Below are 17,364 nucleotides of genomic sequence, written 5' to 3'. Positions count from 1 at the left end.
CCTCATGAGCCAAGTGTGGGGTTCAGTGGGAGGACTATTTCCCGGGGTCCCACTCACTCCCCCACCCTGCCTCTGCTGTCCTGCATGCAGGCCCATCCCACCCGAACCTCTGTTGCTGCTTCCCCTGAGACAGACAGAAACTCTCCCAATTTCACAATCTCCTGTGGAAGCCCCCCCTCCCCCGCCTACCCCCACCTCACTGCCAGTCAGGCTGGCCCAGCCTGGGGACAGGGCACAAGGCCCACTCTCCTCCCACAGCCTCCAGGCCCGCCTGGCCTTAACCCTAACTACCACCGCCCTGTATGTCTGAATTACAGATTTCTTCACCAGCTACCGCCCCCCACAGACGCCCACGCCTTCACATTTCCCGGAGCCCCCCAGCTTTGGCCCCATGGCTGACCCTTTCTTCAGCAGTGGGATCCTGGGCTCAGAGGTGCCCCCTGCCTCATCAGGCGTGACCCACCTCTCAGGGCATAACCGCCTGCAGGTGAGCTCCCGCTCTGCTACACTCAGTCCTGCCTAGGTCACCTACCTGTTTCTGGGAGATAGGGTACTTCCTGAGTGCCCAGTCCTGTGCTTGGTTGACTGAGAGGGACTGAAGGGGGAGAGAGAGCCCATCTCTGCCCTGTGAGAGGGCACCATTCAGCTGGGATGGAAAGATCGTGAAGCATTACTGGACCAGGTGGTTGTAGAAGGGAGGCTGGGGGTAGGGGCATGGAGCCAGGGTACCACTGAAGAGTGGGTTGCTTGTGAAAGGCTTCCTGGAGGAGGGGAGGTTCTGGGCTTAGTGAATGGATTGGGTTTGGACAGAAAAAGAGACCAATAGAAGGCAAGCCAGATGAGGAGACAAGCACAAATGAGCCCATGGAGACAGAAAGCTCAGTGTGAGTGTTTAGGAAATGGTGAACCTGCCATTGTGGATTGGGAACTCACAGGCTCAATTCAGATGTCACCTCCCTGCTGCTTGGTCAGAAGCCTTTTCCCTCTATCATCAGCCTGTTCAGGCATTCTTGTAGTTCATCGTTGAGAGATCTCCTCAACTAGACAGTGAGCTCCTTGCTGGAAGAGCTAAGCCTTGCTCGCCACTCCATGTTCCATACCTAGCACAGTCCAAGCACATTGGCAGCACTGGGTAAATGGTTGCCCAATGAGTGTGTAGATGGATGGGGTGTTGATGAATTGATAGATGGGTTGTAGATGGAGGTGGTTGCTTACATGGGTTGGTGTACATTTAGGTAGGTGAGTGGTCGGTTGGATGGAAGGGCTGGTAGATGGATTTGAAGATGCATAGTTTGATGGGTTGATGAATAGGCTGGTGGCTGAATAAGTGGCTGGTCAGGGAACAGATGGTGGATGGGTGGATGGATTATGAATGGGTTGGTGGATGAATTAAGGAGAGACGGTTGGATGGATTGGTGAATGGGCTAATACCTGGTGGGCTGGAGGACAGAGCAGTGAGAGGACATATAGGTGAACGGAGGATGATGGGTTAGTGGATGGATTGGTGGCTGGATGGAGAAATTATCTGGCAAATGCAAATATAGGCAGGAAGACTGATGCTCTTTCTCACACCTAATAGGTGCATACGTGTGTTCCACTCCCACCTCTCATTAGATTACAATTTCCTTTGGTGTGTGGGGGGTGGGGACAGGAGGGACCATTTCTCCTGTCTCTCCCAGTGCCCAGTCCAGAGCTCAGCCAGGGCAAGAGGCTGCCAGGGTGGCTACAAAAGCCAGCTGTTCCCCCCCTGCTCTCTGTTTGTTCCCCAACCAGGCCCGGAGCAGCTGCCCTGGCCCGCTAGATTCCAGTGCCTTCCTGAACTCTGATTTCCTCCTTCCTGAAGACCCCAAGCCCAAGCTGCCACCCCCCCCAGTACCCCCACCGCTCTTCCAATACCCTGCCCTTGCCAAGGGGCCTGGCCTAGAGCCCTGTGCCCCCCCCACCTTCCCTCCCATGGCTCCTCCCCCTGCCTTGCTGCAGGAAGAACCTCTCTTCTCTCCCAGATTCCCCTTCTCTACCATCCCACCTGCCCCAGGAGTGTCCCCACTGCCTGCTCCCACTGCCTTCCCACCGACCCCACAGCCTGGCCCAGGCCCTGCCCCTCCCCCCTTCCCCATAGACCTTCTACCCTCGGGATATCTGGAGCCCCAATTTGGGCCCCACTTCACAGTACCCCAAAGCATGCGGCCCAGAGGCAGGCCCCCCACCCCATCCCCTAGAGGGCGGAAGCCCAGTCCCCCAACCTTGGCCCCTGCCACGGCCAACTCCACTGCCACTGCGGGAGGCAGCAACCCCTGCCTCACACAGCTGCTCACAGCAGGTGAGATGGGAAGAGCAGGATCCCACAGAGGGAAAGTGGGACCAAATGTAGAAGTGGGGAGCCTGGGGGAGCAGAGGGTGAAGTTTAAGGGGCAGGCTCAGGCTCAGCTGGCAGGATGGGGAGGTGGCAAGGAATTAGGGACATGGGCCCTGAAACCAGAAGGGGAGCAGGCTTTCTGGAAGGGCGAGACGGGGCCTTGGGAGTTGGGTCCCCCCAGTGGATGGGGGGACGGTCTTGAGGCTGGCCCCAGTGGCGCTCATAGTTCTGCCTGTGTACAGCCAAGCCTGAGCAAACCTTGGAACCACCACTTGTGTCCAGCACCCTCCTTCGGCCCTCAGGGTCCCCGGTAAGATGGTGGGCACTGGGAGGTGAGGGTGGGCCCCAGGCTTTACCTCCTTTTAACTCTCTGCCCTTCTCCACCCCAGCAGGAGATGGCCCCTGAATTCCCCTGCACCTTCCTCCCCCCGACCCCGGCCCCCACACCGCCCCGGCCACCTCCAGGCCCAGCCACATTGGCCCCTCCCAGGCCCCTGATTGTCCCCAAAGCGGAGCGGCTCTCACCCCCAGCACACAGCGGTAAAGAGAGCTTGCAAGGCTTGGGGAACTCCAGGGGATGGAGAAAGGGGAAGGAAGAAGGAGGGATGACATCTGAGGCCAGGATGAGAGGAACAGGGCAATGGGACCCTCTCCCCTGTGTTGGTCTGTCTGTGGGTCTGTCTGTCCCTGTCACAGGTGGTAAGCGGCGGCTGTCTGGGGAGCTCAGCTCCATGCAGGGCCTGGGGACTCTGAGCGTCCACGTCTCTCCCCCTCAACCCATCCTCAGCCGGGGCCGTCCAGACAACAATAAGGTGGCACCATTCCCTCATCCCAAGATCTGTTTGCTACCCCTAGGCCCTTCCATGCTCCTTCCTAGGCTCACCCCACTGTCTGCCCCCCAAGACTGAGAACCGGCGCATCACACACATCTCTGCAGAGCAGAAGCGGCGCTTCAACATCAAGCTGGGGTTTGACACCTTGCACGGGCTGGTGAGCACACTCAGCGCCCAGCCCAGCCTCAAGGTGAGCCCCCAGCCCCAGCTGGCACCCCCAGAACCATAAGGCTCCTTCGTAGGCCCCCCTCCCACCGTCCAAGACCCAATCCCAGGAACCTCTGGACACCCAGTTTCCACCTTCCACCCAGTGCCTCAGTGGGCCACAGAGTGGGGCCACTTCTAGCACCTGAGCCTACCCTGGTGATGCCTACAGGTGAGCAAAGCAACCACGCTGCAGAAGACGGCCGAGTACATCGCCATGCTGCAGCAAGAGCGGGCGGCCATGCAGGAGGAGGCCCAGCAGCTACGGGACCAGATCGAGGAGCTCAATGCTGCCATCAAGTAGGTGGGGGACCAAGGGCACTGGGGCAAGGGGGTAGGCCGCCCGACTCCCCAGCCCTGACTGGCCCCCCTTTCCCCCAGCCTGTGCCAGCAGCAGCTGCCTGCTACTGGGGTGCCCATTACACACCAGCGTTTCGACCAGATGAGAGACATGTTTGACGACTATGTCCGCACCCGGACGCTGCACAACTGGAAGTTCTGGGTAGTATCCTCATTCGGCCAGGGGTGGCGTGAGTGCTGGAGCCAGACCCAGCTGTGCCTGACTGCAGGCTAGCTCCACAGGCCAGGCAGGGGCCCAGAGCTGCCCCCAGGGGAAGAGACTCAAGTCCTTCCAGGTCTTTGGCATCCTGGCCAGCAGGAGTGCCCGGTGTTATGATGGGAGCAGAGGGAAACTCAGGAAGGAGGCCCTGGGTGCAGCCCAGAAGGGCAGAGAGGGCCCCCGACAGGCCATGGCAGGATGGGGGGCGGTGGCTGCAGCAGGCTTCAAAGTTCATGATGCCACAGTGGCCAGGCCCTTCCCTGGGTTTGAGCCAGATGTCAGGGCTACACATGAGCAGGGCGAGGGTCCTGGCTGATCAGCAGGCCTGTTCCTTGACCTGGGCCCAGTTCAGCATCCTCATTCGGCCTCTGTTCGAGTCTTTCAACGGGATGGTGTCCACAGCAAGCTTGCAGAGCCTCCGCCAGACCTCACTGGCTTGGCTGGACCAGTACTGCTCCCTGCCCGCTCTCCGGCCAAGTATGTGAGCCAACTGCCTGCCCACCATAATGTCCAGGGGTGTCCACCCTGCTCAGACCACAGGCCCAGAGTTTTAGCCATCCCACCACATACGCTGAATAGTCCTCTGCCTACCAAGTCACCTACAGACGGAGGTCTTGGGAGGGGCTGATGATCTTGCTAGCTAGTATATCTCTCTCATCCCTTTTGTCTTCAGCATCCAGGGGAAGGGCCCTGACCCCGGGAGGTGTCTCTCCCCCTCTCTCTTTCATTCTCTCATTGTCTTTCCCCAGCTGTCTTGAACTCTCTCCGCCAGCTGAGCACATCTACCAGTATCCTGACAGATCCAGCCTGTATTCCCGAGCAAGCCACACGGGCAGTCACAGAAGGCACCCTTGGCAAACCTTTATAGTGTTGGCCAGATGCTGCCGCTCACTCAGCTGCCCAGGAGCTGCTGTCCCTGGGCATGGGTTCCAGGGACGACTTCTGGGCACTCCCTTCCTGCCCCAGGTCTGGCTGTGCCCTTTCCTGAGGGTTTAGCAGGGCTCAAATCTCTTCCACCTCCTGGAAGCCAGGAAGAGCTATGTTCCAGTTGCTGCCCCACAAGTGATGAACACTGAGACCTGAGGGGGCAGGGGGGACTCATACTCTTTCTTTGGACCTTCATTTTCTAGTCTGCAAAATAAGGGTGGAGAAGCTTCAACCAGATGATGATCCCTAGGCCTTAGCAGCTGTGACACTTGGGGCCTAAGCTGGCAATTCAGGGAGCTTGTAGGAGGAGGGGGGACAATTGTTTCCCCCACCTGCTCCTCTCCCCACCCCCTTGATGGGGCTCAGGCCTCCACTTCTCGGCAAAGGGGCAGAAAAGGAAGTTCCCACTCTCTGCTCCTTTGCTGGTAGCCCAGTGTGGGGTGAGGTGCTGCAGGATGGCATCCTTGGGTGACGCCAGGAAGGTCTGACCCCAGGAGAAAGCGGGGCAGGTGGTGGCCAAACCAGGGCAGGCATCTTGTATGCGTGTGAATGCGTGTGTGTGGATTTTGTAAAGAATTCTTGCCAATAAAAACAAAAACTGTTTGGGACCATCAGTGTGTCTCATTCGGGAATGGAGAGCCAGTTGGCTGTGGGAGGTGGCCTTGAAAGGACCTTAGCTTTTCCTCTGAGCTGGAAGGCACTGGAAAGTTTTGAGTAGGTAGGGATAGGACAAGATCAGATGTAAGTTCTTAACAGGATGCCTCTGGGTGTGGAGTTGAGAATACACCACAGTGGGGCCCTTAAGAGCAGAGGCAGGGAGTACAGTTTTAGGCTATTGCTGGCATCCTGGTGAGAGGTGACAGACACTCATCCTGGAACTCCTCTTTGCATGGGCAGGAAAAGGTTCAGGAAAGCTTACCACCTTCTTTAAAAATTTTTTTTTTAATTTACTTGACAGAGAGAGCACAAGCAGAAGGGGAATGCAGGGAGAGGGAGAAGCAGGCCCTCACTGAGCAGGGGCTTAGTCCCAGGACCCTGGGAACGACCTGAGCCAAAGGCAGATGCTTAATCCGCTGAACCACCCAGGCACCCCGGCTTACCACTTTTTATGTTGGGAAAGGGCAGAGCTGAGTCAAGAAGTAGAAATGACAGGGCCTTCCACTGGAAACATCTGAAGAGAACATGGGGGGTGGGGGATAGTGACCTCTCCATTATGCGAGATGTGCAAGCAGAGGGTGGATGGCCACTTGGTTAGGATGTCTTAGAAGGAACTGATACCTCAGATGAGGAGTTGGGGTGAATGGCCCTGATACTTCATTGATTTTTCTTTTTTCTTTTTTTTCTTTTTTCATTGATTTTTCTATTGAGCCATTTAACAAATCTTTTCTGAGGGCCCGCTGTGGACCAGGCGATGATGGTCTTGGTGCTGGGGATTCCATTCACGGCTGGATCCCTCTCCCCATGGAGCTAGTTCAAGCCTCTCACATCTCAGGACTTCTGTGGATGCTTGTGGGACATAAATAGCAGGCAGTCTTCTGTGGCCACTTGCCCTCATTTGTGTGTTATCATAACAGGGATGACAAAACTAACTGCACACTTATCTAATGTTTACTGTCTGCTGAGCACTATTTTAAGCACTTTATTTATATTAACTCACTTATTATATATTAACATCTTCCTCTATAGGCCAGTTATGAGAATTTCAGAGTAAATATATATAAAGCACTTAAACAGTAACTAGCATATGACACCATGTAAGAGTTATCACCGGGGCGCCTGGGTGGCTCAGTTGTTAAGCATCTGCCGTTGGCTCAGGTCATGATCTCAGGGTCCTGGGATCCAAGCCCCACATTGGTTCCCTGCTCCATGGGAAGCCTGCTTCTCCCGCTCCCTCTGCTGTTCCCCTCACTTGTACTCTCTAGTTCTCTCGTCAAATAAATATATAAAATCTTTAAAAAACGTTATCATAATTACTGATAATCCCAATTTCACAGATGAAAAATTGAGGCACAGAGAGGTTAACTAGCCCAGGGCTGTGTTGGTTAGTGAGATGCCCACTCAGACTGTGTGATTCTAGTCTCTGCTTTTAGCCATCTCTCTCTACTGTGCAGGTAACAGGGGCACCTAGGTGTTAAGTGCTATTTGTTGCTGCAGACAAAGTTTTGAAGTGGCTCTCGGAGAAGTAAAATCCTAACAGTGTGCTCTGCTGTTTTTACTCACACCCTTCCAGAAAGGGCCCCCTAAGACATCCCTTGGACCCTGTGTCCCCCCGCCCGATGCCACCTTCCCTTGACAGAGCTACCTACACTTGCTCTCCCCCTCTTTTCTCCCCTCCCACTCATCCCCTGTCTTTGAGGTCCCCACTTCCACCCCAGCCTCACCCCTACACTGACTTGCTCTTACTAAGGTAACTTGACTCCCTCATTGCAAAATCCAATGACCACTTTGCAGTGTTCATCCTGCCTTCCCCCCGGGCCCTTGGACCCCATTCTAGAACTACCCTTTCCCAGTGAATCCAGAATTCTCTCCAGGCTCTCCCTCCTCCCTGACTGTGCCTTCCCAGTATCTGCTGTGGGAGTCTTTTTCTCCACCTGCCCCTTCCTGGACCACTTCCTTCTCATTATGTGGCAAGCCTCAGGGAATACCATTCCCTTTGGCTTCTCTGCCAAGGATCCACTCTTCTGTATCTGCTTTGCTCTGCCCTTGGAGCTGCAAAAGCATATATCCAACTGCCACCCTGACCCCTCCTTCTGGATGTTTCATAGCTTCCTTAACCTCAAAGGAACCAAAACAGAACTCCTCATTTCTGAGACTATAGCCCACTGTCCCTCCTAATACTTGGTCCTCTTCATGTTCCCCATCCCCAGGAATGATGCCACCATCCAGACACTTGTGCAAGCTGAAAACAGTATCTTTGGCTCCTCCCAACATCCCAGGGCCCTGTAGTATCTGTGACCAAGGCCTGGCCCATTGACCTTATATGCATCCATCTCTACAGCCATCACCCTGGTCCAACAGAACATCCCCTTCTACATAGTCTTGTATTAGCCTACCATATCCTTGACAGCTGCTTCTCAAACTTAAATGTGCGTTTGAGCTTAAAAAGTCTTCACAACCAGGTCCTGTCTAGACCAATTAAATCAGAAGCCCTCAATGTGGAAGGTTTGGCACCAGCCTACAGCTGAGTCAATGCCAACCCCACCCCACCCCCCAGGACAAAAGGGAAGGAAATGAGGCCACACTCCATTTGCTCTCTGACTGGATCTATGTCCTTAGTCAAGCTTTTATGGGTGTATCTGTCCCCCACCTGGTCTCTCCAGCAGTCCTTCTTCTTAGAAGGTCCTTCTAAAGGCTGGAGAGCCTGCACTGTCAGTAGAGGCTCCTGGTGGGCATGGAAATCTTTGAATCTGGAATCTCTGACCCTGGTAATTCAACTCATTCTGGATTGCAGGCCTGGGAGGCTGATGGGGCAGTGCTCCCTGTTCTGGGAACATTTCCTTTCCAGGCAAGCAGGTCTAACTCAAACTTTATCAATAAGTCTTTCAGAATATTTCCTTTTTGGTTAAATCTAGATGAGCTCTGTAGATCATATCAATACCAATTTCCCAGTTTTGATATTGCACTATAGCTATATGTTACTAAGTGGGGGAAACCAGGTGAAGATACAGGGAACCTTCCTGTTGGTTCTCCCAACTTCTCATTAATCTATAATTTCAAAATAAAAATATCTCGCTAAAAATCTTGTAAAGTTTCTTTCCACTCCCCAGGCCACACCTAAGTCTAGGTCCTTATCACCTCCCTCTTAGATCCTGGCAACTGCCTCCTGATTTTCCTTTTGTCTTTGGTCTTGGCGCCCACTGTTCCATTATTCTCTGCCTTGCCTCCTCGAAAGGACCCACTGTGGTGATGGCTGGAACAGCGCCTTTAATAAACGATTATCAGTGAATTACTCAAGAGGAGGACTCAGGGCAGCCCAGGTGGCTCAGAGGTTTAGCGCCGCCTTCAGCCCAGGGTGTGATCCTGGAGTCCTGGGATCAAGTCCCACGTCAGGCTCCCTGCATGGAGCCTGCTTCTCCCTCTCTCTCTCTCTCTCTCTCTTTCTGTGTGTTTCTCATGAACAAATAAATAAAATCTTAAACTGGGGGATCCCTGGGTGGCTCAGCGGTTTCGCGCCTGCCTTTGGCCCAGGGCGCGATCCTGGAGATCTCCCTCCTCCTGTGTGTGTCTCTCTCTCCATGTCTATCATAAATAAACAAACAAACAAATAAACAAATAAATAAATAAATAAATAAATCTTTAAAAAAAAAAAAAAAGAGGAGGACTCAGCAAAGCCTGCATATCTCGGCCTCGAGCTTTGGAGACGACGCAGCCAAACCCCAGAAGAATCAGGCCCCGCCCCCCGGGACGCGCCAGCGACAGGCCCCGCCCCGCCGAGACACGCCCACCACAAGGCCCCGCCCCGGGACGCTCCGCCGGTCAGGCCCCGCCCCATGGGCTGTCCAACGGCCAGACCCCGCCCCTCGGGGCGCACCAACGGCCAGGCCCCGCCCCGCGTGCGTGCGCGGTCCCGCGGAGGCGTGCCGGCGTCCGCGTCGTCGGAGGCTGAGGTGGCAGTGGGCCCGGCAACATGGAGCTACCGCAGATGCCCGAGCTGATGGGCCTGTCGCTGTTGCTCGGGCTGCTGGCCCTGATGGCGACGGCGGCAGTAGCGCGGGGGTGGCTGCGCGCGGAGGAGGAGACGGGCAGCCGGTCCGCGGGTTAGTGGGGCGGGGGCGAGTGGAGGCACCCCGCGGGGACCTTGCTCCTGGCCTCCCCGTGGTCCGACGTGCGGTTTGGGCCGGCGGGGGTGCCGCGGACCCTCTGGGCCTCAGTTTCTCCCTTTGTGAAATGAGCTTCGCTTTCCGAGACGAGTTACCGAGGTAGCGAGTTACCTCAGGAAGCGCTAGTTGCAGGCTGCGTCCCGCGCTGCCGCTTCCTCGGAGGCCGGGCGGCGGGGGTGGAGGGGGCCGAGGCGCTGCCCTCTGGGCCTCCGGGTCTCCCGCGGTTGCTTCCAGAGCTCTTGTAAGCTCTCGGGTGCGCTGCTTGCTCGTTATTTTAGGAAAGCGGGGAGCGGTGAGGGGAGACGCGTATTTGTAAGCACTCGGACTAGTTCCTCGACAGGAGCAACGTTTGTTAAGTAGCTACTACTATCTCAGTAGGTGTGAGGAATTTTTCCTTTAGGGAGCTCGCGGTTGCATAAGGGAGATCATCCGAAAATGTAGGTGAAACATAGAGTGGAATAGGTTTCAGAGAGGAGGTCAGTACTAGCAACCAGGAAACCCAAGGGTGGGGGTGGTCAGCCCTGCTTTTTTGGGTGGGGAGGGGCGGGTGAAGGGAAGCTTCACTGAGTAGGAAACACATGGTGTGGGGTCTCGAAGGACAGGTGTGTCAAGAGTTTGGCCAAGGAGGAAGGAAGAACATCGCTGGCAAAGGCAGTGTGCATGGAAGCAAGCAGTTCTCAAAGGGGATTTGGTGGGGTTTTAGTGTGAGGGGAGAGGAGGGCAGGATGCTGACAGGAGAGGGCAGGTTGTGGTGGTCTCTGTTTATGGGCCTCAGGAGTTTATTCCCTGTAGGAATTGAGGGGCATCTGGAGTAATGTAACACATGCCAGCTTTGCACCTGGCCTGACTCTCAATTAAAATGGCTATTTTATGCACAAGTGACTGGCACCATTCCCGGCACAGGGTTGGTGCTCAACAGGGGTTGACTACTTATCATCCCTGAGTTCTCTCTGGGAGTCCTCTGAACCTTTAATGCTTGTGTTGGGCACTCACAGCTTCTCTTTGAGGAAACTAAGGGCCAGAGCAGTTAAGGAACTTGCCCAAGGCCAGGCCCACCAAATTGGTTGTGCACATAATTCCCTACCTAGGGATGTCTGGCCAAGGATCTGCACTTAGCCGGCTGTGCTATGTACCAACGAGCTGCACAGGCCCGGAGAGTGCCTTTTCTAAGTTGCATTGAGGTACTGTATGGACAAACAGCAAGTAATCTCCTCAAGGTCACTCAATGGTAGAGACACAATCCAAACCCAGTCTGATTCCTAAGCCTCTGTTTTTGCCTACCTCACTGTCTCTTCTCAAGCTTGGGGCCTTATCTGGTCGTCTCTTGCTGCTCCACTCAATGCCTGGTCACTCACAGGTGGTCAGAAATGCTTAGTGAGTGAATGGGTAGATGACACAGTCCCTCCTCATAGGCCAAAAAGCAAATGGATTTCCACCTGACAAGTCCTTGAAGTCCAAGAAGCAGAAACAGCATCAACGAATTCGCAAGGAGAAGCCTCAGCAGCACAATTTCACTCACCGCCTCCTGGCTGCGGCATTAAAGGTACATGGATACCCATGCTCAGCATACATATACAGAGACTCACAGCCCCCCCCCCCCCCCCCCCGCATAGACTTTTCCTTTTTAAGGCTCTGCACATGACAGACCCTTCTGCCTCTGACTAAAGTTAGTGGGGATGCCCCATCCAATCCCTCATCATACCCCATCAGCAGCTTGTCGTTAATCCAGGCAGCAGACCCCATCTGCCCAAGGGGTCCCTGTTCATACTTCCTGCAACCCTTCCCTTAGAGCCACAGTGGGAACATATCTTGCATGGACTTTAGCAGCAATGGCAAGTACCTGGCCACCTGTGCAGATGACCGCACTGTCCGCATCTGGAGCACCAAGGACTTCCTGCAGCGGGAGCACCGCAGCCTGAGAGCCAACGTGGAGCTGGACCATGCTACCTTGGTGCGCTTCAGCCCTGACTGCAGGTGGGACAGGATGGAGCCTCAGCTTTGCCTGCAGAGGCCCAGTCCCAGGCTTATGTCTTTCCCATACCTGACTTGGGATAGTGGGGGTGGGGGTCTCCCTGGGGATGGCAGAAAGAGTATCTGGACAGCTTAAGCACTGCCTGGGGCTCCCTAGAGGTCTCTGCATTTTACACAGAAAGGAAGCAGAGAGGGGAAGATATGTTCCTACTTGGGAAGTACTGAAACCTGGCTCCAGATTCGTCCTGGAAATTATAATGGTTTTCTAAACTCTAGAGAGACACCAAAGGAGCCAAAGCTATGCGAGTCCTATCTTCTGAGAAGTATTAAGAGGTTTTGAACAAAGGAGTTAAGTTGCAGGGCTTGACTGGGGCATGAAGGAAGACCATGATTTTCCTCGGAGCCTAGCATACAAACCTCACACATAGGCCTCCGTGTCCAAACAAATGAGTGACTTGTCTGCTACCTGCCTCTAGAGCCTTCATCGTCTGGCTGGCCAATGGAGATACCCTTCGTGTCTTTAAGATGACCAAGCGAGAAGATGGGGGCTATACCTTCACAGCCAACCCAGAGGACTTTCCTAAAAAGCACAAGGCACCCGTCATCAACATTGGCATTGCAGACACAGGTAAGAAGCATTGAGGAGATGGAGCTTACCAAGGACTAGAAGGAAGAGCCCCATTTATTTGCTGAATGAGTTAATGCTGCTTGAGAGTTATGCTCAGCTCCAGTGTGACAAAGGGGCTCTGGCTCTGGGCTCTCCTGGAGTCCTAGAGCCATAGCAGCTCCCCAGGGGAGGCCAGTAAGACCCATAGGCTTGAACAAAATCCTTATGTCTGGGGACCTTTGGCCCAGGAAGGGCGCATGGGTATTTGAGAAAGCAGAGGCCTTCTGAAGTGTCTCCTTAGGGAATGACACCTGGTTGAGTCATTGACTCAGTTCATGTCACCACCACCACTCCCCCTACTTCCTACCCCCCCACCCCCAGGGAAGTTCATCATGACCGTTTCCAGTGACACGACGATCCTCATCTGGAATCTGAAGGGTCATGTGCTGTCTACGATCAACACCAACCAGATGAACAATACCTATGCTGCTATATCCCCCTGCAGCAGGTGAGGAAGGAGGGCCTTAGCATCTAGGATGGGCAGAAGTTGTGGCCAAGGACAGAGCAGAGAGCCAGCTTCAAATAGCAGAAAGAACATACAGTGTGGAATCAGCACACCTAGATTCAAGTCCTTAGTCTCCCTTTTTGTCATCTATAGTTTTTAAAAGGTTGGGATGGGGTACTATGTATCTTATACCATGGGCATGAGGATGAACTGAAATCCTGTGTAGATAAGCGGTTTTAAAAGACACAATGTTGTTTACATAGAAGATTACTAATTTTCTCAGGAATGAAGTTTAGTGGGTTGGCAGAAATGAGATACTCTTTTGGGTTGGCAGAAATGAGATACTCTTTAAGTTGTAAAGGAACCTGGTTGTGTGGCAGGTTTGTGGCCTCTTGTGGCTTCACCCCAGATGTAAAAGTTTGGGAAGTCTGCTTTGGGAAAAAAGGTGATTTCCAGGAGGTCGTGCGAGCCTTTGAACTGAAGGGGCACTCTGCAGCCGTCCACTTCTTCGCTTTCTCCAATGATTCCCGCAGGTGAGTGCCTCCTCTCTCATGGGTTACTGGGGGCTCTCAGCCCCTCTTGGCAACCAGGACTCTTTGCCCATCTCTGTGGCAGCTCTGAAGTGGGTAGAGTGCCTGGCCCTTGGCAGGAAGTAGCCCCAGCAGTGCAGTTGGCTTCCTAGCTGGAGCCCCTCCTGCTGTCCCAGTGCCTTCCCCTCCAGCATGTGTTGGGGCTAGAGCCGTGATTTTCCATGCTGCAGGATGGCCTCAGTCTCCAAGGATGGTACGTGGAAACTGTGGGACACAGATGTGGAATACAAGAAGCAACAGGATCCCTACTTGCTGAGGACAGGCTGCTTTGAAGAGGCGAGCACCATGCTCTGCCGCCTGGCCCTCTCCCCTGACGCCCAGGTCTTGGCTTTGGCCAGTGGCAGCAGTATTCATCTCTACAACACCCGGCGGGGTGAGAAGGAAGAGTGCTTTGAGCAGGTCCATGGGGAGTGTATTACTGACTTGTCCTTTGACATCACTGGCCGGCTTCTGGCCTCCTGTGGGGACCGGGCAGTGCGGCTTTTCCACAACACCCCCGGCCACCGGGCAGTGGTGGAGGAAATGCAGGGCCTCCTGAAGCGAGCCTCCAACGAGAGCACCCGCCAAAGGCTACAGCAGCAGCTGACCCAGGCCCAGGAGGCTCTGAGAAGCCTGGGTGCCTTGAAGAAATGACTCTGGGAGGGTATGGCAGGAAGGATCTGGCATGCTGCTGCCGCCACCACTGCTGCCACTTTTCTTCCCAGGTACTCAACCAGCTGGAAACCTTTTGAAAGGAGTATTCTGATTTTCTCGGTGACTCCTCTCTCCTTTTCCCCATTGAAACTATTATTGCCTACTTTGATATCTCTCTCTTTGTCTCTCCTTACTCATTATGACTCCTGGCCTTACTTGACCCTCCAGTCTAATGACCAAGGTGCTTCTCTTTCTCCTGGGCCCATGGGAGGAATCTGTCTTCACCAGGCACTGAGGGAAATAGTACATTGAAGAGAGAGAGGACATGGCCTTGACCTTGTGGCAACTCACCGTGGTACCCAAAGGAGTCTGTAATTGTGGAGACAAAACCATGGGGACGCCTGAGTACTGACCAGTAGTTTTGCAGAGATAGGAGCCTGGGATACCTTCCAATTACAGAACTGTGGTATGTTGTCAGGGAAGAGCTAGTTTTAATACAGGCGAAGCTTCTAACTCCATCAAAAAAAGAATTAAGGTTTTCCATTCTGTGCCTCAGTTTCCTAATTTATAAAATGGAGACTAATCCTCTCTTGATCTGCTTACAAAGATGGTGTGAAGATATGCCTGTATAAAGTCTCTAGATTTGGAGGTGGAAAAGAGTAGCAACATATGTTATCTGTCGGCCAATCTCATTTATCAACTACCAGGTAAAAGTAGGACTGGGTGTAGTTTGAAACTAAATTAAAAGAAGAGAAACACATCTTGGAAAAGCAAAGTTTGTGGAACTTGATGATATATTTTTTATCCAGTTCTGCTTTAATTTGTGTAGGGAATCACAGGATTCCAAGATAGGACTCCTCTCTTTAAGGTTATATCCTGTTTGAGGAGACCTCTTTGCATTTTGTCAGATATTTGTATGCTTGCTTTGTGCCTAGCACAGCAGTAGGCACTGGAGATAAATATGAACAAGACATGATCTCTGCCGTCAAAGATGGCCACTGAGAGAGAAGGAAACATGGCTATTAAGTGTTTTTTACTAGTTAATTCATAACTGTAGAAGGCTGTTGTAAAAGTCAAGGCAAAGGGAGGATTGAATCAGGATATAGGCAGTGAATTTGAAATTGAAGGGATAGAGTTGGTAAGAGATTAGGCATTTAGAAGTTCAAAGTTTTTGGATCTGAGACTGTGGATGTCGGAGAATGGAAATGAGGATCCAGGGTGATTTGAATCTTGGCAAAATTTATTCATCTGAAATCACATTCTTGCTGTCTCTTCCTGTAAAATTGGGGCCTCCCCTAGACATCCCCAACTCATAAATGTTTGAACAAGCACAACCTCGGAGTTATCCCTAATTACTCCTTTTTTCATTAATCCTTCTGGCCCATTGCCACTACCAACCATCCACCCCACCAGAAAATTATTTTGGTTAGACTCTAGAATCTATATCCTGAATCTGATTCTCCATCTTTCTGTTACCATCCTGGTTCTAGCCACTGTCACCTACTGAACTGTGATAGCGTAGCTTCCTCACTGATGCCTCTGCTTCCTCTATTTCCTTGTTAAGTCACTGTAAACTAGCAGAGTGATTTTTGAAAATGTGAACCAGATCACATTGTTCCCAAGCAAAAACCTTCCAAAGGCTTCCCATCGCACTTGGAATAAAATCCAAAATTCTTGTCATGGCCTAAAAGGTCCTATGTAATCTGGCTTCTTCCTTCCTCTCTGATCTTGTTACCACTCTCCCAGCCACCCCAAACTTGGTGTTACAGATTTAACCAAGCCAATTTATATCCTGCTTCAAGCAGAAGCTGTTCCTGTGCTGTGTTCCTCCTGCTTGGACGCCTTCTTCTTTTCTGTTGGCAGACTTGTCATGCTTGTCGTAATTCAGTTCTCCATTTCAGTTATACTTCAGAGAGACCCTCCCTGACCATCCAGTGTGAAGTAGCCCTTTCCACCAATCATATCACACCTGTCACGTTAGCTTACTTTATTTTTATTACCTAATGCTTTCTGAAATGATCTTGTTTGGATATTTGTTTGCCCCAGGGGTTTCAGCTGAAATGCTTATGGATGTCAGGTGGAAAATGCAAATGCATGAATGGGGCCACAGTTGCCTGGGTGTAAGATGGTGGGAAATGGGGAGCACTGAAGTGATTTCTAGAGGTCATGTACTGGGGTGAGGGGTAGGGGTGGCTGCTACTTATCATTCAGGAATTCAGCAGAAGTTGATTGTTAGATAGAAGCTAGCAGTTGGTGATTTATTATACAAAGACAAAAACATTGTATAGACCAAACAAAGCACTTGGGAGCCAGATGCAGCCCACCAGTCTCTCCTTGGCAGCTTCTGGATCGTTCATTAAGCCACAGGAATGTGAACTCCGCAAGGGCAGGATCTTTTATCTTATTTGCTCTCTATCCCAACCACAATACCAGGGACAGTAAGCACTCAATAAATATTGAAGTCAAATCAGGGGCAGTTAAAAGACATTTCAGTAAGCCTCATCCCACTCAGTTTTCATTTTGGGTTTATGCTCCTGATAACAGACTTCTGGTTAATAAGACTATGCACACGGGTCTCTGAATATTTGCTTTCAGGTTGTCAGAAGAATGAAGCTAAAACACTTCTTTGCATATCTGTTTGGCTCTGGCTTTACTCTTACTGTGTATCCAGGAGGCAAGTGACTGTAGTATGTTGAGTTACTGAAATCAGAAGTCTTTGGTTCCAAGTTGGGCCGGTCACTTACTGCCTTAAGGCCTTGAGCAAATAGATCACTGGGCCTCTCTGAGTTTGTTTCCACATCTGTAAAATGGGAATAAATCCTGTCCTGAGGGCCTTATAAAGGGCTGTGAGTTTCTAATAAGACAAGTGAAGCACTACAAAAAAAAAAAAAAAAAAGTCCTCACAGATTCCCTGAGGACAGCGCTCCTCTCACTTAAGATGAGACTGGTTCTGTTGTAAGCATGGAGAAGGTACCTGCATATTAACAGAGCAGGTACCGTGATTCAAACTGTGTGTGTGTGAAGGCAGCATTAATATTTTAGTATTACTATCAACTTCTGTGGGTTTGCAATTTTTCAAAATAAAAAGCCGGGGAAATATTTTGAATGGTGGTATATAGCCTATTTTTATCAGTCATCAAAAACAAGACAATCTTTAAGCCACAAAAGTGCACATTTAAAGGCCTGTCGAGGGATCCCTGGGTGGCGCAGTGGTTTAGCGCCTGCCTTTGGCCCAGGGCGCGATCCTGGAGACCCGGGATCGAATCCCACGTCAGGCTCCCGGTGCATGGAGCCTGCTTCTCCCTCTGCCTGTGTCTCTGCCTCTCTCTCTCTCTCTCTCTCTCTGTGACTATCATAAA

At 52.3% G+C, this 17,364-nt stretch overlaps 2 protein-coding genes across 12 annotated transcripts in view; both read left to right on the top strand.

The window, feature by feature from the left end:
• The window catches only part of MLXIPL (MLX interacting protein like), a 34,960-nt gene extending 29,473 nt beyond the window's left edge, over positions 1 to 5,487 (top strand). For 7 of the 11 annotated variants that reach the window (XM_077908211.1, XM_077908208.1, XM_077908217.1 and 4 more), the window contains 9 exons: positions 318 to 487; positions 1,774 to 2,320; positions 2,599 to 2,666; positions 2,746 to 3,168; positions 3,260 to 3,379; positions 3,566 to 3,693; positions 3,775 to 3,898; positions 4,300 to 4,429; positions 4,702 to 5,487. In XM_077908211.1, the coding sequence (XP_077764337.1) occupies positions 318 to 487; positions 1,774 to 2,320; positions 2,599 to 2,666; positions 2,746 to 3,168; positions 3,260 to 3,379; positions 3,566 to 3,693; positions 3,775 to 3,898; positions 4,300 to 4,429; positions 4,702 to 4,820 (1,829 nt within the window). In that variant the 3' untranslated portion in view covers positions 4,821 to 5,487. Of the gene's footprint in view, positions 1 to 317; positions 488 to 1,773; positions 2,321 to 2,598; positions 2,667 to 2,745; positions 3,169 to 3,233; positions 3,380 to 3,565; positions 3,694 to 3,774; positions 3,899 to 4,299; positions 4,430 to 4,701 lie in introns of all 11 variants that reach the window. The other 4 variants (XM_077908212.1, XM_077908214.1, XM_077908209.1 and 1 more) reach the window with 3 other exon arrangements.
• Positions 5,488 to 9,450: 3,963 nt separating this feature from the next.
• On the top strand, positions 9,451 to 17,111 carry TBL2 (transducin beta like 2). The gene is made up of 7 exons (XM_077908205.1): positions 9,451 to 9,636; positions 11,112 to 11,242; positions 11,489 to 11,673; positions 12,147 to 12,298; positions 12,659 to 12,785; positions 13,163 to 13,315; positions 13,543 to 17,111. Exons 1-7 carry the CDS (start codon positions 9,507 to 9,509, stop codon positions 14,003 to 14,005), a joined length of 1,341 nt encoding a protein of 446 aa, XP_077764331.1. The 5' UTR covers positions 9,451 to 9,506; the 3' UTR covers positions 14,006 to 17,111.
• Positions 17,112 to 17,364: the final 253 nt, after the last annotated feature.

The sequence above is a fragment of the Canis aureus genome, chromosome 8 (assembly GCF_053574225.1).
Source record: "Canis aureus isolate CA01 chromosome 8, VMU_Caureus_v.1.0, whole genome shotgun sequence".
NCBI lineage: Eukaryota > Metazoa > Chordata > Mammalia > Carnivora > Canidae > Canis > Canis aureus.
This window is presented reverse-complemented; position numbering and strand designations above follow the sequence as displayed.

What these genes read in the sequence shown, in the direction of transcription:
- TBL2 (XM_077908205.1), top strand. Translation starts at nt 9,507, where the DNA reads ATGGAGCTACCGCAGATGCCCGAGCTGATGGGCCTGTCGCTGTTGCTC. An exon ending in TCCTGGCTGCGGCATTAAAG is followed by an intron (nt 11,243 to 11,488) that starts GTACATGGATAC and finishes CCCTTCCCTTAG; the next exon opens with AGCCACAGTGGGAACATATC. An exon ending in GCTATATCCCCCTGCAGCAG is followed by an intron (nt 12,786 to 13,162) that starts GTGAGGAAGGAG and finishes GTTGTGTGGCAG; the next exon opens with GTTTGTGGCCTCTTGTGGCT.